Source organism: Bacillus rossius, chromosome 13, assembly GCF_032445375.1.
Source record: "Bacillus rossius redtenbacheri isolate Brsri chromosome 13, Brsri_v3, whole genome shotgun sequence".
Lineage (NCBI taxonomy): Eukaryota > Metazoa > Arthropoda > Insecta > Phasmatodea > Bacillidae > Bacillus > Bacillus rossius.
Window position 1 is genome coordinate 40,514,594 of NC_086340.1, and position 24,369 is coordinate 40,538,962.

Genomic DNA, 24,369 nt, shown 5'->3' on the forward strand with positions numbered 1-24,369 from the left:
GCCATGGTATGGTCACCACCCAAATCCATCTCACAGTTGTCCTGTGCACGACGAGAAGACTGCGCGCCAATTCACGTCCTTGAGCTTAGAGGCGATACCGCGCTAGGAGCACCACCGAGCATCGCTCTTATCATCCAGCCTAAAACTAATACACCCCTGAATTAAATATAAGTTTTATCTCAGAAAAAGTATTTGTTTAATGATTGAACTATTTTTTTTTAAACTGCATCTTTGCTTTTGTAAATGTTAGGTTGCATTCATATTGAATAAAATAATTGGGGGAAAAAAAATATTTTGTTGGTATATGTTTTCATTTATTGACACCATTACTTATTTTTCAAAACTATAGAGTCACCAATTAGCTAACGCCCTATGTTAAAATGAAATGAAATGCAAGCTGTTCGGAAACCGACACTTTTATTACTACCTACAGTAGGTAACTGCTCCCTGATGATGGCGACTGCAATGTCGACTGAAACGTCGGTGAATTATTCACCAAGGACGCGGCTACAACCCAGAAGCCAAGCTACTCCATCAATGGCCGTGAAAGCCTGCGAGCATTATTAATGTAATGAAATGTTCCACCGGTGTGACACGTGGGGTGTCCCGCACAGGCAGAATATAAGATGGAAATGGGTTGTTCTAGCAGTGATGCTCCGGTTACTGTTGAGAGAGATGGAGGCCTTTTGACGACCTATGGGTACCCAGACCCTGGGTATAATTTTAATACAACATTTATAACATTATTGAATTTATATTATATAGTATACATTATTTCAGTATTTATAACGTATTATAAAAGCCACATGACAATGCGTCGTGCTGTCCAAGACTACTGTTGGCGGAACAAATATTTAACAGCTGTGTATTCCTTCTCTTTCTCTCTCTCTCTCTTTTCGAACGCCATCGAAATGTTTTCGCTCGCTGACACGCTGAAGCACCGCGCTTTTCCCGACTTCCTGTTACACATTTCCGTCCCATTCACGAAACTGCTCCCACCAAATGCTGTATACCGATAACTAAGATGTTACACATCAAAAATGACAATAAGTAACGATAAGTAATGGTAAGTGCGACGCTCGCTGGTGCTTCTAGCGCGGTGTCGCCTCTAAGCGCAGTCTTCTCGTCGTCCATAAGACTACTGTGAGATTTAAGTGGTGACCATAACATTATACGGTGGAGAAACGAAGACAAAAGTGACACGCAATTCCCTTGACTGCTTTCAAGAATCTGTATCGGGTGTTCCGTGCCTAAAACCTAATCTGAAAACACGCGTTTTAGTAATATTAACTCTTCTAAAAAAAATACAGTTTGAAAAAGGAATAAAGAAACAGAACTACTCTTCCGCCCTCGGCGTATCCTTAGATTATTTCTGTAAAAATACACCATCCTGATACCTCGAGCAGTTTCCATATCGCGCGGGGTTTTTCCCTGAAGCACTGCACGCCGTGTGTGTGCCCAGGCAGGAGGGGCCACTGTAGCTCACTGCAGCTGCCACACACCACTTATCTACGGGAAGACTTCTTTTCACAGACGAGAGAGCCAAACCTCCGATCGTGCATCTTCGGGATCTTTTTTTTTTGTTCATTGTAACTCGTGATAACTAATGGTCAATTAGGTTAGGTTAGCTACATTATAAATACTTTAAAACATTGTGGACGGTTGATTTGGTTAGGATAGCTACATTAAAGATACTGTGAAATCATGTAAACGGTTTCCTAGCCCTGGATATCTACATATTAAAATGTTATTTGCTAAGCAACCATAAAATGATTTTACAGTATTTTTAATGTAGCTATACTTACCTAATATAACCAACCATCCACAATGTTTTAAAGTATTTATAATGTAGCTAACCTATCCTAATCGACCGCAAAATTTAATGCCACACCGGTTTATACAATGAGATAGAACGGGAAAAAAAGCGAGAGTGAACTTCCCGGGAACTTCGGGTGTGGCTCTCTCGACTGTGAAATGAAGGCTTCCCACTTATCTACACGAGCTAGGCTCGGAGCCGCCCTGATTGCGGACTGCGATCGCAGCGCCGCTCCATTGATCAGCGGCGAGGCGAGGCAACTCGCTGCCATCAGCGGGCGGCTATCTGCCGCTCCTGCCACGCGCTCCAGTACAGCCCCTCGCAGAACCCACCTCTCGGAGGGGTACACATCGTTTGCCCTACAGGCGTTTGCCCTAAACGTAGGGCAAATGCCTGTAGGGCAAACGACTTTAGGGCAAATGCCGTTTAGTGCAAACGACTGTAGGGCAAACGCCGGCAAGCACTTATGTTTTGGATTAACGAAACCACACCAACTTTTAGGGCAGACGCCTGTAGGGCAGACGCCTGTAGGGCAAACGACTGTCGAAAAACTTATTTTAGGGAAAACGCCTTTAGGGAAAATGCCGGAGCTTGGTCCGAATGGGATTATCAAACATTTTGTGCAAACGCCTTTAGGGCAAATGCCTGTAGGGCAAACGCCTGTGGGGCAAATGCCTTTAGGGCAAACGCCTGTAGGGCAAATTACTTTACAGTAAACGAAGTTTAGGTTATTTTGGGTAATGTAGGTTTTTTCAATTATGTATCGATTCAAACAGTGTTCTTGTAGTTTATATTTCCTCCGCAGGTTGCAGTACCTAAATAAATGTTTTCCCTCTAAATTCAAAGTTTACAAAACCGTCGCTAGATGGCACTTATGTAAGCTTATATCGAGGTTTGGTGGAAATTAATGTGGTATGAACTTCCTAGATTCACCAACAAATGGTTCCCTGCGCTAAGTTCAATGTTATCGAATACTTTTTCTGCAAAATGTTTCGGAACATTAGGTGATGTAAGGTCTTCACCAAAAAAAATCTTATAGGCTAATAAAAAAACAGTATTGGTGATTTAACAAAAATATCGCTGGAAAAAAGTTCAACTTTTTTTCCGGGGCTTTGCTTATTTCAATTTCAGCTGTCAGACGCGCATTACGCTATAATTACTTTAAATATTACGAGCATATAGGTAAATAATGCGAATACTAGCTGTTAAACATTTTCTTAATTAGCATAATAGTACTAATGCGGTTAAACTCCTACATATTGTTCATACTATTTTATTCTGGAATGTATACACAACATACAGCTATAGTACACAATGAAGAAGTATTCCAGTTCGTTTTGTTCTGGGTTTTCCATAATTTGCATTTAGTTTGTAATGTTTGTGTTATAACATTTTGACGTTCAGTTATAAGAGTTGGCCGATAATAGTCATTGGTTGGCATGATTCTTAAAATAGGCTATATCCGTAATATAATATATATTTAAATATATCCATTATATTTCCCATATTTCCATAGTGGATTCCACTTATATTCCCAAAATAAAATAATGAAGATACGTAATGGTATTTCTCAATAATAATAATGTGACTTTAGCCCACCACACACAGAACGACTTTCCTTGCGGGATTGTATGCATATTTGTTTGTTCCACAATATTCCTTCCTTCTTCCAAAGTGACTTGCAGTGACGCGATGTAATGTTCACACTTACTTAATAGTTCATTTTCAGGAAGATCACACCCTTGTACATCAGTAACTAGCCCTGATGAGGATCCATAGTCAACATTTGGTTTAGTCGATTGGAGTTTACGCCGTTTTAGTTTCAACCGACTATCTTCTTGGTAAGCCAGTTTACGCCAAGTTGTGCCGTGTCGAATCTTTTTACGAATGACTTTCTTGTTTATTGAACCAGGGCTCCTACCTGACATTTTTTTGAAAGGACTCTTCTCACAAGCTAAACCTTTCTTGAATCTTGTCCTGCCATGTAACATTTACGCTGAAAAGAGCCTCGCTGTGTCTGTGTGTAGGTAATTTTATATATTGCGTCCATTAAATTTGGCAACGAGGCTCGTATAGAATTCTGCCGTACTACTGGTTTTGTTTTCTTTGAGATATCTGTCACAAAAAAAAATGTCTTATTAAAAAATTAAACACCTTTCGTTTGAACAAGATTGTTTTAGATATGAAGCGTCTGTGTGCATTATAGTGTGAAATCATATATCCCATAATTATAAATGAAAAATCCCCGATGGCAGCCAGTCGTAAAGGTAGATTTCGCCGCGCGGCCTACCAATATAAAAATAAACTTTCTGAAAAATTCCAGAAGTTTCAATTACTATGTAAAATCTTATGAATATTTCTAGAATATCCAATGTAACAATAAATTGCAAATTAATTGTTGGCTCATCAATATGTATGGAATATAAATCCAATCCAACAATACATTAGACATTCATATTTACCTCAATTAGAAATTCTGAAATTCATATGACCTAGATCGGAGAAAATATCGTGAAATTTTCTGTAAGTCGCTCTGCGAAATCTACCTAAAAACAATCTCAGGAGAAAAAAAATTATAGTCACGTACAAACTTAATATGTGGAGATGAACTGCGCGTGCACAACTAATACTATTTTTGATACATGATTGTTATGCTAACAGTTTTTGTTATGGTTTGCTGTCCTGTAAGCCCGCCCCACACGACGCCCAATTTCTGCTTTATATTCTATTATACCCATGGGTATAAAAGTGGGTATATAAACTTCATTAACAGAAGTGAAGAAAGAATTCATTACTCCATACACACGATACCCAGAGTTCTAACAGAGAAAACAGCCAACATATTTGCCGACCAAGGCAAGCAAGTCGGGTTGGATAAACCTATTGCGTATATTTAACCAAATACTGAATATATATATATATATATATATATATATATATATATATATATCGTGCCCACTGTTAAAGTCGTAAGACTGTTTGTGGGCATGTGACAAATATGTAATTAACTAAATAAAATTGCAACGGTTTATTTTGAAAATTATGTATTTCGGTGAATTACTTTTTTAAATATTTATTTTCTAAGCTTCACTTGCAAAAAATATAGAGAAGTTGATTCAGTGTTTAAAAACAAGATCATAGCAATTTTGAAACTAAATTGTTTTGAAAATATATTAACTAAATTTGCACTTTTTTGCTGATTCATTAGCATTTGAAACAGAGTTATATTTAATGATCTTTCCTTGTGTATTATACTTTTACGTAATTCATTATTGTACATTCCACGACATATCAAAATCGTTCCTCGTTTACACTCATACCTATGAAATTCATTCAAATATTGTGGCAATATGGATGATATGATTAAATGCATTTTGAAAAGTTGTACATTTCATTGGCTGTCACACATAAAATGAGTCTTTTATTATACTTCACTTGTTCCCATAAAACTTATTAGGGGTTAAGCTATAGATGGTCTGGGCGAATTAGCAAAATATTCACACTCTCGATGGAAGTATTTTCACCGCATTCTACAAACATATTAATAAAACGACAGATTCAGTTGGGCACATGTTATATAAAAATTGAAAATAGGCATGAAGGTCTCGGAGGTTATTTTAACAGTAACTTTTAAACACTGAAAATGTTTTTATAAATGCATATGTATAATCTTCTGCCTTATATTATTTTAGGGTCATTGTTTTTAGGACGACTTTAAGTGAAAATTTCAGCAGGCAAGGATAATAAAATTTTGTAAGCTCTTTTTGTTAACGCTTGTTTTTATATATAGCAGCAATATTAAATTAAGTTAATTCGTTCGCTAGTTAACCTCCCCCCCCCCCACCCTTGGAAAATATTACATCATCAACCTCTCTGTTAAAAAATGATTTAAAAAATACAATCCAGTCACTGAGATTGGCGCACCATCTGTTGTAAGGTTCAATTACCAGCTGCATTCTTAGACTTCAACGTTGGGAAAGCAAACCGTATGTGCTGCCATCTAATTTGTGAATTTTGTACTTTGTACTCATTTGGAGAATGGTTCCAACATTTGTCAACAGGGGCGACACACGTAAGGACATCTATCTTCGAAAAGGTTCGTAGGGCAAACGCCTGTAGGGCAAACGCCTTTAGGGCAAATGATTGTAGGGCAAACGCCGGCAAGCATTCATTTTCGGATTATTGAAAATTCGCAAACTTTTAGGGCAAACGCCTGTAGGACAAACGCCTGTAGGGCAAATGACTGTCGAAAAACTTCTTTTAGGGCAAACGCCTTTAGGGCAAATGCCGGAGCTTGGTCCGAATGTGATTATAAAACATTTTGTGCAAACGCCTTTAGGGAAAACGCCTGTAGGGCAAACGCCTGTAGGGCAAACGCCTGTAGGGCAAACGACTTTAGGGCAAACGCTTTTAGGGCAAACGCCTGTTTGGAATGAGGAATGCGAGAATATGCTTCGAAAATGCGTTTAGGGCAAACGCCTGTAGGGCAAACGACGCACTCCCTCTCGGAGCAGTGTTGCCAGACCTTGGAACCTCGTCACGTCGCGATGTTGCCAGTCCTCGTGTCCTCTTCATCAGAGGGTAGTGTTGCCGAACCTCTGATCCTATTCAACACAGAGCAGTGTTTTCAGGCCTCGCATTCTCCTCATCACATAGCTGTGTTGCCGATCCTCGTGTCCTCTTCTTCACAGAGCAGTGTTGCCAGACCTTGGAACCTCGTCACGTCGCGATGTTGCCAGTCCTCGTGTCCTCTTCATCACAGGGTAGTGTTGCCGAACTTCAGATTCTATTCATCACAGAGCAGTGTTGTCAGGACTCGTATTCACCTCATTACAAAGCATTGTTGCCAGATCTCACATCATATTCATCATAGAGCAGTGTTGCCAGACTGTGTAACCTCATCACATAGCTTTGTGGCAAATCCTCGTGTCCTCTTTATCACAAAATAATGTTGTCAAACCTCAGATCCTACTCATCACAGAGCAGTTTCGTCAGACCTCGCATTATCATCACAGAGCAGCGTTGCCAAACCTTGGAACCTCGTCACATAGCTGTGTTGCCGATCCTGTTGTCCTCTTCATCACAAGGTAGTTTTGCCAACCCTCAGATCCTATTCATCACAGAACAATTTTGTCAGACCTCGCATTCCCCTCATTACTGAGCAGTGTTGCCAGATCACACATTCTCTTCTTCATGGAGCAGTGTTGCCAGAACTCGTGACCTTTTCATCAAAGCAAAGTTTTCCCGACCTCGTAACATTTCATTAATGAGGATTGTTGCCAGACCTCGTTACCTGCTCTTCGCTGAGTAGTGTTGCCATATATATTGTTACGATTTACCGCGGGTTCGTAAAGGATAGCCCAATTAAAAATTTTTTATCACACACACAGTTTTATTAATTGCCACTACTTATGTCACTAGCTAATAATCTAAAAATTGCCAAATAATCAATTGCACTTAAAAATGCTGCTTCCTCCAGTCACTCGTTTCTCACAATCCACATGCCTCACTGGGCCGCACCTCTGGCGCAACTCTCGCCGCAGCACCCCTCGTGGTCCTCCGTCGCAGGACTCCGTCGCCGCACTCCGCCGCCGCCGACGCACTTGCCTTCGCCGAGGGTCCGCTCGACGCCTCGCTCGGAACTTCGCTCGGGACTCCGCCGCGCCCGCGACACTATCACCCGGAAACTCCGCCGCGAGAAAACTCCCGACTTCACTGAACTCACTCACTCACTGCCCTGGAACCTTCGTCCAAGGACTTCGCCCCTCTGCCGCACCCGCGGCACTATCGCCCCGGAACTCCGCCGCGGGAAGGCTCCGGCCTGAACTCTCTCTCTCTCTGAACTCCACTGACTCCTCCGGCCGCCGTCCTCGTTTTATCTATCAGCCGCAATTTCATGAGTCGAGGTTTGAATTGGCCAAGAAGTTCCACTTCTATCACGTGCACTGAGTTACACGTTTATATTTTTTTTTATTTTTTTTTTTTTAGGTGTGTTACAATAATATAAATTGTCGCAACAATCCGTCCTTTATTTTCGACTTGAAAACGTGTGTTCTTTCGTTACAGTGATAGTCGGTCGAACTCTCTTGTGTGGCATACCGTCAGATTTGAATCGCTAACAACTACTAAACTAATAATGCGTCATCGGTTGAGTCCACAGCCAGTCAGATCATGACTGTAAGTGTATGTCACGTAGTATTTATTTTGCCTGGACGTCATTGTACCTTTTAGGCGCATTCAGTTGATTGTTATGAATTAGATTTGTGTGAAGTAGAACTTCGTGTAGCGTGGAAACGTGTATAGCTATGATATTGATTCCGGTGTCATTGTGAAGCGTTTGCAGATCACTGTAAGTCAGAGGAAATTCGCATCGAAAGGTATATAAAGTTAAAAATGTCCAGTGCCGAGCGAATGCGAAAGCTACGGCAGCGCCGAAAAGGATATGAAAAATTGAGATTGATAATTAAATTACATATTAATACGAAACACTTGTTGTGATTTTATCCCGACATTTTCACAGAAAAATCTACGGTGCAGACCCAAACTGCACCTTTCTCTGTGTATTTTTTTTTCTGGGGGATAGGTTTTCGCACGTAAAAGTGATCGTAAAATAAAATTAAAAGGTTGGTTGCATTCTGCCAGCGACATTATAAATACTCTGTAATCTCGGAAATGTAATCATCTCGCAAAATAGTTTTAATGCAGTTTTTTGGACATAAGCCATTGCAGTTTTGCACTGTTTGTCATGAAAAAATTCCGAATATCAAAAAAATAAATAAATAAAAATAGGAAGATAAATTTCCATGACAAACAGTGCAAAACTGCAATGGCGTATGTCCAAAAAAAACTGCATGAAATCAAAATTTCTCATTGCATGAATCATTTAAAGATCGAAAACATTGTTTGTTATTCCGACCGAAGTTGCACGAGCCAGCAGCGATCTTCGGGTATGTTCGGGACTGAACTTGGGTCACTGGTTATTGATTGCACATTAAAAATACTTATAAATTCAATATGAATGCTTGTTTCCCCTTGCTTTGCCTGTGACTTCTATACGCCGAAAGTTCATCTATGACTAGTATCGTTATAGTAGCAATTGGAGTAGTGTATAGATACTAAGCAATAGCCTTAAGGAAAGAATTTATAAAAATTATATTTTCTAAACAAATAAATAATACAAAATAATAATATAGTTTTATTATATTATATTACGTATAATTTAAAGCAACGTACGCCACGCCTCTGGTGTGAACTGAGCATGTCATAGAAACTGATTATTCATGTGTCTCGTATGTAAGTTTGACTACTTTTCTTTTTTCTCTAGTTTCAGGTGCTGACTGGCAGTGGAGTGAGTGGTCAGTGCAGCCACTTACCACCAGGGTGCGAGCGCCCCTGGTTGTAAATACAGCAGTGGATACTAAATATGAGAGCGTACTTCTTGTCCAAGTTTCCCCTCCTTCCCACACATTGTAGACTCTTTTCTGCTCTGTCCAACTCTTCGTCCAGACCATCCTCTGTATCATGTATACTCCTGCGCAATCAATGCATGCCCTTGCATCCCACATGTCTATGTCCAGGGTTTTCCCTGTGTCTATGCAAGTTTTACCTGGGCCCAACTTAGCATAGTTTTAAGGTAGGGTAGTTGGTCATGGCTTCAATAGCTGCTATGGCTGGCCAGTCCTCGCACAAAGCACACGATGCATGCGACCCTCTCCCTGCGTGGCTGATCCCTGCATGACCAGGCGTATAGGCTTCGGCCTGAGACGCACTTATGTCCCTCCCTAACCAGGATCACTCCCAAATACAATTAGGCCCTTTCTACAATGGCACGGAAACGGAGAAGGTTTACGTAGACGTAGACGTATTTCCCTGAACATTTCACTATCACGTCTCTGCTGCTTCCACAATACACAATAGGGCTGTAACAAATTGCAACCAATGAGATTGCATTTCAAGGTTACGAAATATTAATTTAATGAAAATATTAATAGTGTTTCAAGACCATAGCACGGGAATAGTTCACGTATATAATACAAATAAACCACAAAGTCAGAATAAAACACACTATGCTTGCACTTGAAACATTTTTTTAACGTATTTCGAACATAAACAAACACCGCAGTCGAATACTCGGCTTCTATTGGTCGCATGAAGAAACGTAAACGGAAGAGCTGAGCATTGCCGAGCTGATCCGTCTCCGTCTGTGTGATGTTGTATAAACCCTTATCTTTGAAAGATTTGTGCAATGGGAGTGCATGACTTGATGTAAGCTTTTGGACATACACCATTGCTAAAGCACATGTATGTCTGTAGAAGAAAACTACAAAAAACACAAAAGACAAAAACACAAATTAAGCAAAAAATTGCTGTTGTCAACAGGATAAACACCACATAATATTCCATAACAGGAATATTGTCACAAACAAAGAAAAACAAATAAAACGGACTAACAGAACGAAAAAAAAAACCACAAATGATGACAGCACAAAAATATTGAACCCAAAAAAATTCAGCACAAAAGTTGAAACGAGACAAAAACACAGCAAAACTAAAAGGCTAAACAAACACAATTGTTTTCCAAAAAAAAAAAAAACAGAAGTGAACGAAAAAAAAAAACCACAAATGATGACAGCACAAAAATATTGAACCCAAAAAAATTCAGCACAACAGTTGAAACGAGACAAAAACACGACAAACCGAAAAGACGAAACAAACACAATAGTTTTCTAAAACAGAAACAAGCGACGTTTCGGGAACTGCGATCAGCTCCCGTCCTCAGGCAGAGACGCACATGGTACGAAAACACAGGTGCTTAATTTGTGTTTTTGTCTTTTGTGTTTTTTGTAGTTTTCTTCTACAGACATGCATGTGCTTTAGCAATGGCGTATGTCCAAAAGCTTACATCAAGTCATGTATAAACCCTGTTCCGTGAGATCCGTGTCCGTTTACGTGATCCGTGTCCGTTTCCGTGTCATTGTAGGACGGGGCTTGGTTTTTAGTTAATTAAAAAAAATCTGAATCGTGGTCTTCCCGTGTGCACATCGCGCAGTTGCTGACGCAAGCTCTGCGGAGGGCTGTGAATAATGTCGCTGCTGCGTCGTTCATTGCAAAACTGTTTACACCGAAAGCACACACTGCGTTTACGGCTGCGCTTCGCAAGCGGTTTTTTTTTTTTTTGCCTCACGTAAAGGCAAGTGGTTTATCCCGAATTTTATTCTTTCGTAGTGCGCTAAACAAGGGGCCCGCCTCGTCAGGAGTGTGTGTGTGTTAGTGAGGCGAGATGATAAGCGCGACGCTCGCTGGTGCTTCTAGCGCGGTGTCGCCTCTGGACTGGCGCGCAGTCTTCTCGTCGTGTATTGAGCGGTGACCGTAACATTATATGGCCGAGAAATTAAGATAAAGGTGTAATGCAAGTCCCTTAAGTGCTTTCAAGAATCTGTACTGGTTGTTTTGCGCCTAAAAATTACTCTGAAAACATGCGTTTTAGTTATTTTAACTCTTCTAAAAATATGGTTTAAAAACCTTAATCCGATATAAAAAGTACTTTTCGGCCCTCAGAGAACTCTTAAATGCTTTTCGTAAGCAGACCCCACTCGGATAACTCGAGTAGTTTTGGAATCGCGTTGTTTTTCCTGAAGCTCTGCACACCGCGTGTGTGCCCGGGTAGGTAGGGGCCTTAAGGCTGGGTCTCTCTTTCTCTCTCTCTCTCTCTCTCTCTCTCTCTCTCGCTCTCGCCATTCTGGTTATTTAGTTTCATTTTCATCACTATTATTCGAAATTATTCGAAATTCTTGTAAATATATCCCGCAAGCTCTCTTGCATTTTATTTTTCGTCACAACGTTTGTCGCCGAATGTTTTCTTAGGCGGTGTTCCAAGACTTTTCGGGTAAGGTAGCGAATAAGCATTGCCTTGTTGGGACATAGCTGTGACCTAACTCGCTGGCCGTATTCCAGAACATGTCCAAACCGAATCCCCGTAAGGAAACAAATCGGCAACCCTTTTAATAAACTGTGCCCTGTGCGAGGCTAGAAACTGGTTCCAACGCATTCTAGCAGACGTTTCGCATCCATCAATACAATTGTTACAGAAAAAACACTAAAGATAGCAGCGCCACCGCATAGAAATAGAACCGCCTTTCTAATATCCTCAAGTACTTTTTAAGTTGCAATTAATTCTTGTTATTGCCATTAAAGTGTACAAAATGTATTACAGGATAGTTTCGCTACCATAAAGTTTCATTTGGCTCACCAACACACTTAGTGCGTCCCCTGATGCTCAATAAAATTACTCTATACGAGTTAATGACGCCATCTGAACGAAATCAATTAAAGAGAGAGCTCTGCGCCTGCGCGGAATTCGGGCAACATATCGGCAACTAAAATCCGTTCCCTAAAACTAAGAGTCTGGTCATATTATATCGTACACTATGAATACGGTTAAGGTACGTGTGTAGCTTATTCAACTCCTAAACTCTTATTATCGTGTCTTGGAATACCGGTATTGTTATTTAAAAGTGGTGAAAAGTCTCGCAAGTGATGACTTGCGTGACCTTTTGCAGTTCGTAAATATTATTTAGTAAATATCGGGTGTAAACATTTATGACCCAACTACAAATGCAGGAGAGCTATAGTAGTATACATACAGGGATATACATGAAATAAAAGTACAGTAGAACCTCATTAAACTTGATTACCTGGAGCCGGGGCCGATCCAAGTTATCGAACATTTTGATATTGAATAGGCCTACTCATGGGCGTAGATCCCGGGGGGGCAGGGGGGCCCGGGCCCCCCCTGGAATTAATGGGCCCCTCCTTGGGGGGGCCCACTTCGTGATTTTAAAGTTAATGGTGTACACAACATATATATCAGATTATTATTTACAACGACGACAGACACTTTGACATGCTTTACATTCCTACCTTCGAGTTCCGTAGTTATTTTCCCCTACCCCTTCTGCGAAAGCCATGGTATGGAGTTTTCCAGTGTGAACTTTGAAACCCTTAATTCCTAGAAACCGTTCATTCCAAAGGACGAAGCTAGGGTAGGGTTCCGTTAGCATTTCCTCCCCATTGTTACCCACACTACCTTGTCCTCTGAAACGACAGTATTATAGGTTTCAGGTAGTCTGTTTTTAAAGTGGTTTTGCTCTCGTGGGCGCCAGTCTTCTGCTTTCTTGGCAAACATCAACATGGATGATTTCGTGACGCGGAAGAAACGGAAAACAGAATCTGATTCTCACCTGGTAAGCTTGATTGTTTTATAAGTAGTGGCTATTATTTAGGTAATATATTTTATTTGAGTGATTATGTAACGTTATTTTTTCCAGTAAATAAACAACTTAATACTTTAACAGTAATTATAGCAGAATTTAGTTTATTTACGAACTTAAACTAATATACCATTTTCTGGAATTTTTTTAGCTCATCTCCATTCTGTAAGGCTAGCTGCTCTGTACGTTGCATGTGAATATACAGGGAATAATTTTTTTCCTCGTCAATATGGAATTTAAAATCACTCCCCTTTTATTATCAAAAGATAATTTTCACAATTCATGGCCGATAATCACTTTATAACATTTGTTATTTGATAACTGAAACACTGCACGAGTATACAGAAGTAAGATTGAGAAAGAAGTATTTAAACGTTACACATCCGTATTTAAGTTAATAAGGAAGCAAACGCGTCTCTTTAATAACTAATCAAGCGGTATATTTTAACTAAATAATATTCACTGCCAAAATACTGATTATATTAAAAATAAGCCGAGAAATGTAGGTATGTGGTTCAATTAGCTGTAGGATAAATTTCATAGTTCTATCTCCGAGATTTTTCATTTGTGTCATTAAGTTTTTTTTTCTTTTTTGCCTGGTTGATGCCTTTACTAAATAAAATAGTCTTTAAGGGTTTTAGTATTATTCGATCGTTCATTTGATGTTGATCCGTTTATTAGCTTTGGAGCTTTGGGTTTTTAGGGTGCATCAAACATTTGTGAACAAAGAATTTCACGAACAGCATTTGAATCGCAGTAATAAATTATGTGATGTGGCATAAAAAACCCAACAAAGTGCGAGTCGAACTCGCGCACGAAGGGTTCCGTACCATTATCTATAAAAACGGCAAAAAAAAAAATCATGTCTGTTGAATGGGATTGGGAGCCCCACTTAAATATTTATTTTATTCTGTTTTAGAATTTCTTGTTATAGCGGCAACAGAAATACATCATTTGTGAAATTTTATTCTGTTTTTACGTTTGTTGTATGGGAGCCCCCTTAAATATTTGTTTTGTTTTAATTTAATCATTTATTTTAAAGTGAATATATAACTAAATATTCTGTGAATATTTCAAGTGTCTACCTGTTGCCGTTTTCAATATCGAGCAAAAATGAACAAAAAAATCACATTGGTTGCATGGGAGCCTCCTTAAATATTTATTTTACTATGTTTTTAGTATTTGTGTCTAACTATCACGGTTCATGAGATACAGCCTGGTGGCAGACGGACAGACAGACGGACGGACAGCGCTATATTCACGTATATTATTTTAATAGATGTTTTCATGGATATTTTATGTATTTAGGTTAGAAAATTATTCAAACATGTTTGAGAGATGATTTCTTATAGTCATTAATTAATAATTACTAAAACATATGTTGCTCTGCTTTATTGTTAATATCACTTACGTAAAAATAAAGTGTATAACATACGAGCTTATCATCCAGAGAAGACTTGTTTCGGTTGACCTCTAGCGCAAAATTCTTAAACCACAGAATTCACGGGCCCCCCCTGGAAATCCTACAGATTTGCGCCCATGGGCCTACTGGTCCATATAATTAAAAATATTTATTTGTTGTAAACATCAGTTTAATAAATTATGTTTATAAATTAGTTTAAGTGTATTTATATAAGTGAGATTATGTTACCGTATGTATAATTAAATTTCATTATTAATTATTACATTATTATTTAATAAATAATTAAAATTAATAAATTAGAATAAAAATTCTGCATATTTATTGTTTTTCATTATTGATTGATATGTATCTTTTTTAATTCTTTTGAATGAATTTTTATTTTATGTTAATATGTTAAGTAAATAAAATAATACAAGTGTTTATATTAATATTAACTACTGAGGATTTAATTTGATTGTATTTATACTCTACTATCTGTATTTACAATATCACTCTATTCCTTTAATTATTTTATTCATATTAATTATTTCAATTCAAAATTATAGTTATTTTTTATAAGTCCAGTAAGTTTAACTTTTAACGTGCGTACATTAGTACACGCACCCAATTTTTTACATTACAGTATTGGTTTTTAAAAAAATGCTAATTTTAAGGACCTTAAAAAAATATGGCGACTTTGGTCGTCCTCCCCCCCCCCCCCCCCACACACACACACACACACAGAGTTTATCTTGACTTTGATGATTGTTCTAAGTTGCTTTTAAAAATTATATTCAGTTTTTTGTTCTCTGTTCACGACGCGGCAGCGGCGTACCCAAGGGAAGGGACATGTATAGTAATGAGTAGAGACCGGAAAAATTCGCGGATTCATTAGGCGATAGGCTAGAATTCAAATACATATACCTCTTAGATGATTTTTCTATTGGCTTACTGTTCATCTGGACGCATCTCAACCAATTATAAACCCTCAACCAAAGAAGGATCGAATCACAGACAAACCAACTGAGACGACTTACAAGTCGGCAGCCAATGAACTTGCGTTATTTGCCCGAGTGTACCGAGGACTGTGTAGACTATCTTGGAGGCCATCGAAATCGCGAATTTTTCCGGTCTCTAGCAATGAGATGTGTGAGAGTGTTCTGCCAGTAGACTTCTGATGCAGGGCGCGGGTACATCTGCTAGTCAATAATAAATGTTTCACACGTGGCTAATGTTGGCTTCAAAAGGATATTTTTAAACCACAAAGAACACTCGCCCAACCGCACTGGGCTACACTGCCCAAGTTAAATGTTAAAAAAATTGGTGGTCTGTAAAGTCGGTTTACGGACGATAGTTTAATGTGACAACGTCATAACAAAACATTGATGAAATGATTGCATACTTTTATGAATAAAATTGAATCATTTTTATTTTAATAATAAAAGAATAAATACTTGGAAATATTCTAGTAATCAGATTTTTTTAATGCAAGAACAATTAACCTTTATTGCCGAAATTGTTGTTGTAATAAGCAATGAAAACCACATTAACTTTTCACTTCACTTTATAAACAGTTGACGAAACAGTTCACGTGTAGATGAATTGTAATTAATTTTAAAAACTGGCGTTTAGCTATAAAGTTTAAACATAATTATGAACAAGTTTTCAAATAAATAAATTGTAATCAAATATCTAACATAACATATTATTACTGCACTCGCCAACAGATGCTACCTTTTTTAATAATAAAAGAATAAATGCTTGAAATTATAATAGTATCATATTCATTTTCTTACGTACATTTAACGTAAAAATTATTTCATATTACACATTTATAAACAAAGTTTTAAGTTTTAACTTTTAACGGTGCGGCGCAAGCGTACAATGAGCGTAACGGGACACAACGTAACGGAACAATGAGCGTAACGGGACACAGCGTAACGGAACCATGTGCGTAACGGAACACTTTTTCGTGCGTGTAGCCGGCGTTCATCGATTTATTAGACGTTGTCACGTCAAAAATAAAAAGTGATTGAGACTTTTAGTACTCACGAGTGGTGTGTAACATCTAACTTCGGTAACGAGCTAAATAGTTATTGAAATAATATTAGAGACGGGTATTGATTAGACTGATTAAACACATTATGTGCAAATGTTTGATGAAAATTGTATTATTATTAAGGAAATTATTTGTTTTATAATGAGTTCGTAAATTTCCTATGTACCAATTTTAAAAGGATGAATTAACATGGCATCAAAAGGAATGTAGCTCAAATTTTATAATGACATTACAATATGAATAACAGAACTTTTTTTATTATTAATACTCACTTTATGAAAATAACTTCCAAGAATGGATTCGTATTACAAACTTTGTATTTATAACGTGTTAGAAAAGACGGCTGTCCAATGCCGAACGTGATAAATATAAGCAAAATATATTTTAAAGCACATGCTACAATTTATGAGTTGAAAAATGGTGTTACAGTCCGCTGGTTAGACTAAAAGTTACCATGGCCATAACTGTAAATGGTAAATTCTCGTATTGCGTAACTTCCCCATTAGCAACAAAAACGTAATATTGCACTACTCCCAGGGTAAACGTGTTCATTTTTTTTAAGTGAAACTTCTTTGGATGCGATGAGAGTAAAAATTTCAATTACAATTTCAAGGCCGAATTTTTATACATTTTTACACGCTTTATATTAGCTTCACCTGCATGTTTGTATGTTTGTAACCGACTCCTTTGGCTGCGATTTTGACTCACTTTAAACGACCAGATTTCATTCGAACTTTGTAGATTTATCGAGGACCGATGACAATACACTAATTTTATAAGATTATTATTGTGAAACATTGTTTTGGAACGTTTTCGGCGCCAAAGCGGTATAAAGATAGCACTTATAAGGCGAGGTTTGAAGTTTCACTTCTATCGCGTGCACTGAGTTACACGCACTATTTATTTTTTAGTTGTGCTATTTCTTGATTTTTCTAAGACCATAAAATAGTGTCTACTGATAATATTATTACAATTGTGGTCACTCCGACAAATAATTAAATACTTATTATTTTTCCGGAGAAACTATTTGTAACAGTTAGTCACTATTTATAACAAGGCATTTTATGAAGGTGTTAACACTGCTGAAAAGAGACAAACTTCTTAAAATTAAATCATATAAACAAACTGTTTACACAACGGTTGAAATGAAGATGGCGTCACTCGATTACATCTCCTTAGAAATAAAAAAATAGAAATTATCGGATGATGATTTTCACAATTCTCATTTCACATGTTTTCTTGCAAAATATTTTTTTTATATAAATGAAACCGATTTTCATTACTTTGCAAAGTTGTGTCTGAAACTGTAGCGCTCTATGGCGTGCGTCTGGCAACAGGGCACGCACAAACAAGGACAGCGCTAATGGCAGAAATCGTGCGTTGGAAAGAGAAAGTAAATGCCCATTTAAATGCACACTGAAATCTAAGGATAAGGTTCGCTATGGCAACGGACGAGCAAATACCGCACAGCTATAACGTTTTCACGAAAAATACTCGCGTCGTCTGATAAAGTTAATACGTGCCCAGCAATAGCTTTGTATTAATTTTAATTGATGAGACAAACATTATGGCCGCGGAGAAAAAAAACATCCCTGTGTATGTGTGTGCAAACGTACGACAAACAACAAAACAAACTCTCAGTGCGACAAACTGTAATTAAAGTGGGAAATGTACGTCATGCTATGTCACAAGTCACAATTAATTCTAGACTAACAGATCATTGAAAACAGGTAGTGCTAGGATATTTTTCGCATTCTTTCCAAAGTTGTGGGTTCAGAGATTCACGCTGTTACTCAATACCTAGAGACCGGAAAAATTCGCGGTTTCGATGGCCTTCAGGATAGACTGCACATTCCCCTGTACACTCGGGTAAATAACGCTAGTTCAGTGGCTGCTGACTTGTAAGTCGTCTCAGTTGGTTTGTCTGTGATTCGATCCTTCTTTGGTTGAGGGTTTATAATTGGTTGAGATGCGTCCAGATGAACAGTAAGCCAATAGCAAAATCATCTAAGAGGTATATGTATTTGAATTCTAGCCTATCGCCTAATGAATCCGCGAATTTTTCCGGTCTCTATCAATACCTTAAGCGGAATATACGATGGTAGCAAGGACTTAATTATTTTTTGATGGGGTAGAGGTGTGAAGTAGCGTGTCATGGGTGATCTACAGTAATAGTGCTACTCTCAAATCCGCTTACTGAAAAATTCATTTTCTTTTCTCTTCTGTTTGGAAAATCAAAACGAAATTTTTTTCAATAGTCTGTACTGACCCCGCCTACCTGCACACACATACGGTGAGCAGAGATTCATAAAAACTATTTCGATTTGAAAACTACTCAAGATATCCGAGTGGGGTGTGTTTAAAAAAAGCATTTAAGGATTCGCTGATGGCCGATAAGTAGTTTTGTTTCCGGATTAAGTTTTTAACTGTGTTTTTAGAAGAGAAAAAAATGGCTAAAAGGCGTCTTTTCAGAGTAATTTTTAGGCATAAAACAACCTGTACAGATTCTTGAAAGCATTCACTGAACTTGTATTACAACTTTATCTTCATTCCTCTGCCATTTAATGTTACGGTCACCGCTCAATGCACTGGGAGAAGACTGCGCGCCAGTCCAGAGGCGACACCGCGCTAGAAGCACCAGCTAGCGTCGCGCTCATCATCCCGCCTCACTGACACACATACACCCCTGACTAGGCGACCCCCTTAAGGCTTGGTCTCACACTTCAGGGTGTTTTTTTTATTATTTCCTTGTAATCAATAAGTATTGTTACGAACGTGGGAGGCCAGGGGAGCGACGCGCTCCAGATGTCTAGCGGTCACACTCGGCCACTGAAGTCACGCGCGCATACCGTCGGGGATTACAGCGGTCCGGTCTCGCCCCCACTTCTTCCTCGGCGCTGCTATCTATTCCTTATCGGCCTGGGAATTCCTCGTGGCGTGGCGTGAATAAGCGCCGTTGTCCTGGATGCTTCGAGCGTCGGGTCGGGTCGGGATGACGCGACACGTCACAACCGCTCCAGTCGGTTCCAGAAAGACCGCCGAGGGTATAAAAGCAGTGACTCCGGCCTCCGCGAGAGTTGCTTCCGAGAGTTCCGAAAGTGCGAGTTCTGCGAGGAGAACGGGAGACCCCCCTCTGCGAGTGGCGCGACTGAGTGGCGCGAGACAGTGTGTGCTGACAGGTGCGAGGTGAGGGGCGAACCACTGTCGAGCCTAGCTCCAGTGAGGAGTGCGAACTGTGAACTGGACAGATATTTAGTGATTAATGAACATATATTTTTAAGCGGGAGTGATTTGTGAACAGGCATTAAGTGTAGTGATTTAATTAGTGTTGTAAATATTAGTAGGTAGTAGATAAAGCTGTATACAAATTAATTAGGCTATCCTTACGAACCCGTTTTCCCCACTCGTAACAGTAAAAATTAAGGGTTATTCTGATAATTTAACCCCGATAGGTCCTTTACAGTTGTTGGCACACAAGATTCCTCGCCAGATATTAACTAGATGTTTATTTTCGAGATTTAAAAGATCTTACAAGTGATAATAATTATGAATACTAGTGTAATTTAGTAATAAATTATCGGTTGGGAAAATAGTAGACTAAACATAAGTAAAGTGCAATAGATATGTCGTGAAAAAAATTCATATCATAACTTTTAAATAACAATCATGCCAAGAAATTGACATATCTAAGAACCATGTTATGTGAGACCCGCCTTAAAATATTTTATACCTGCTACATCGGAGACATAATAAATACACTGTGTCACAAAAACCATATTTTTCAATAGAGAAATTTAAAGAATTTTGAACAGTGCCTCACTTTTATACTTGGTTATTTTCTACCCAAAAATGTGTATTTTTTTTTTAATATCGTGGAATTTAGTGTTGTTTATCAATAGAAATAACATCAAATGGTGGTCAAACATGGTTAAAAGTGCCTTTTCCCCTAAAGTTGACATAGTGTCTTCAGCCCCCAAGGTACAGTTAGACATGTCTGTGTCAGCTATCATGTGGCCAGCGCAACATCTTTATCACGCAACCCAGCAGTTGTTTCGAGATGTTTCGGCGGGAAGGAGATCCTGGACCACAAAACGAAGAAGAAAAAAGGCGCAAAGGCTTTAACTAAACTCTTATTTTCTTTTTGAAATCCGAACTAAGTGGTATCATCGGCAACCTAACCTTAAAGTCGTTAACGTTTGGAAAGTAAATGTTGGCAACTTTGATTTTTATTTGTGGTCGTTTGTTTCTGGGAATATTTACTATAAATGTATAAGATTATATATTTTGCAATACGGAACAAGAAAGAAAAAAAGCGCAACTTAATGTTTTAACTAAAGCTCTTATTTTCTTTCGAAATCAGCGAACTCGTTAACGTTTGGAAAGTAAATGTTGGCAACTTTTATTTTTGTTTATTTATTCACTATGAATATTTAAGATGATATATTATGCAATACGGAACAACAACAAAAAATGTTAAAATGCTTTAAATTTTGTTCGAAAATTAAAAAAAAAAAAAAAAAAACCTGTTTAGTCGCAAATTATGAGTGTTGAAAAACATAACCTCAGGTCCAATTGCAAAAATTACACACGTGAAAACAGCTGCACATTTGCACAAGGCAGCCATGCTTATTTCATTGCTACCATGATAATTCATAATTGTCAAAAATTATTCCAAAGTAGAATATCTTGCCATTCTGAATACGCCACTTCGTGAATACAACATTCCATAAATTATGAGCAAACAATGTTTGTAAATTTTTATTTAAGTTATCATTTTTAAGAAATTTCAATACTTTATTTATATTAAAATTTTAATTTTTACGTTGACATTTTTGAATCGTGTGGATTTTTTAGTGGCAATATTCCGCCTATTTAGTAATGCCCCCCTGAACTAGACCCTCGCAGAAAACCAAGTGCGGATCCAATTTGAGGGGGGTGGGGAGGGGAGGCGTATTCCCCCATCTCTCTCTCTCTCTCTTTCTCTCTCTCTCTTTGTCACGACGTTTACGAGAAGTGAGGGAACTGGGTCTTATAAACGCGAGCCATTAACCTATTTGGCCAGCGTGTGGGCAGACAACCCCCCCTCCCCTTCCCCTACACCATTCTTTTTTTTCCCTGATAGCCATTTGCGGTGATTGCCTGGCCGTGCAGAACTCCGGGCGTCAAACGCACCATTTACAAACAGCTCAACATTTATTGAAAGTGATTACAAGCCGTTGCATTTGCCTATGCAAGTTTCGTCCCGTGGTTTTGTCTATTAACGGGTGTTTTCACGCCCGATTATTAAGTATGACAAATTCTTAGAGACCGGAAAAATTCGCGGATTCCTTTCGAGACAGGCTGGAATCCGAACTCATTAAGTTTAATGCTGCGTCAGTGATTGAACCGCAATTTACCTGAAGGACTCTGAGCCAATGGCAAACACTCAACAAAAGAAGTATCGAATCATAAGAATCGCAGTAAACAGGTGTTCCGAGTCGGTAGCCAATGACCAGGTGATAGTTGCCCGAGTACATAGAGAATCGTGGAGTCTATCTTAGTGGTCATTGAAACCGCGAGTTTTTCCAGTCCCTACAAATTCTAAACACAGTATTGCAACTAGTATAGGGACGTTCAGGGCGCCTTTATCTTAGACATCCCGGCCTGAAACAACACAGGCTCGCCGCTGAGAGGCGTTACGGAACGCGAAGACTGCGCGACAGCTCGGTGTCTGGCGCGTAGTGGCAGGGACGCAACAAGAAGGGGGGGGGGGGGGGGCAGACGGGGTTTGGGTCCCGGGCGCCACGGCTGTGCCGGGGGGGGGGGGGGTAAATTAAACTGGCAGAGAAAATTTTACTATATATATATATATATATATATATATATATATATTTATATATATATATATATATTTACTTGAATTTTGCAGTGTTAGAACACAAAGAAAAAAATATTGGAAGGCAGATGAACTGAATTATTCACATTGAAAGATCGTTAAATATTTAAAAACTGTAATTTTACGCGTATAATCCAACTTGCGATGTATTAAAAATAAAACGACTTTATTTACAATCTTAGTTTAATCAAAAGATTATTTGGAACAGTGTGATTGACATGTGGTGGCAATATGATATTTTGTAGGGAAATGTTTTGTAAAACAGTGGGGGTGGAGGGACTAGTCTAGTCACGTACAGCTGAGCTGGTGAAGGAAGGGGCTGGGGAAGCGAGCCGGCGCGGACTGACCTTGTTCATGCCGTTCCCCATGGCGGAGGCGGGGTAGCACCGCGGCCGTCCGCGCGCCAGGCCTCTCACATCGCGACTGGGGCCTCGTGACTGCCCCGGCCGCCGCCAGGCCGCAGCACGGCGCGGGTCGATAGCGGCGCCTCCCCTCCCCTACCGCCCCTACTTCCCCTACTCGCCCCCTCCCCTTCCCCGGCCCGACCGCGAGACAGCTGCTTCCGTGCGTGAGCGGGACGCGGTGTCGATACCAGGCTGAATATGACCACTGGAAAAAACCGTGCGGTTGAGGAATGCCAACATCTAAAATTAAGTTTTAAATATAAATAAAACATACAAATTTCTTTAACATAATGACTAAAAAAAAAAGTAATTGTTCAGACTTTCATCGTTCAGAAATTATGGAATGGTGCGTTGAAGGAGTGGCGTATCGAGTCAATGGCGGCTTCAGGATGACTTTTCGGGAGGGGCTATTGCACAAAGAAAGGTCGTAATTGCAAAAAATGAAAGTGGTCATATATTGGTCATGGAATATTATTTACAAATTACAGGTTTCAAATACAGAACCTTAGTATCTCCATGCAACTTTTGATGAGATAAAAGTTAAACATATGAAATTAAATATTTAAGTAGACATAAATATACACTAAACAATAAAATTTGTCTCGGAAGGGGCTATCGCCCCCACCGCCCCCCTTCTGGAGCCGCGCTTGTGTCGAGTATAATTGCAATGTATTATACTTCGTAAAATATTCTAACACTGCTGAATTATCTTGGTGGCAATGAAATGAACATGGCTGTCATGTGCACACGTGCAAATGTGAACTGTGTTTTTTTTTTTTTTTTTTTGCAATGAAACTGAAGTTATGATTTTCATCACCAGATTTTGCGGCTAGGCAGTTTTTAAGTTTTGAAACAAATGATAAAGCACTTAAACATGGTGTTTTGGTTGTTCCGTATTGGAAAATAGATCATCAGAAAAATTTAAGGTAAATATTCCCAGCAACGAACGACCAAAAAAAAAATCAATGTAGCCTACATTTTCTTCCAAAAGTTAACGAATGTTATGTTGTTAGTTTGCCGATGAATACCGCACAGTTATGGCATTGAGTTGCGACTATTTAGCTTCCTTGCTTTGTGGTCGATACCGTACCCATGAATAATGATAAAGACAACATTTGATTGTTTTATTATTAGGTCAATTTCTTTTATAAAAGAGGAGATTTCGGAGTTATTATTATTATTATTATTATTATTATTATTATTATTGTGAACTCTGTTTATTCATAAAGATAGCACATTTTTCAACAAATACGACATTTATATGTTAAATGTCAATTTTGACTGATACATGATGCACCTTTACAATAAAATGATTTGTAGCAAGCATTTCTAACTATTAGGAACTATAAAAAATAACCAGCAAGTGTTTGTATTTTAAAAATGTTCCAATGTCGTAATATATAGATTAGTTATGAATAACAGTTACAATATCAAAAAAGCAACAAAAAATCATACATTATAGTACAAACTCCGTGCTAAATAATTTGCATTCCTTGAATTAAATATACTAAAAAATTTCATCCTCGTAATCTGAATTGAATTT

At 38.6% G+C, this 24,369-nt stretch overlaps 1 protein-coding gene across 1 annotated transcript in view; it reads right to left on the reverse strand.

The window, feature by feature from the left end:
- LOC134538468 (dual specificity protein phosphatase 22-B) overlaps nt 1-22,849 on the reverse strand; it is a 189,192-nt gene extending 166,343 nt beyond the window's left edge. Inside the window, exon 1 of the mRNA XM_063379801.1 lies at nt 22,770-22,849. Within this exon, the coding sequence (XP_063235871.1) occupies nt 22,770-22,790 (21 nt within the window). The 5' untranslated portion in view covers nt 22,791-22,849. The remainder of the gene's footprint in view (nt 1-22,769) is intronic.
- Nucleotides 22,850-24,369: the final 1,520 nt, after the last annotated feature.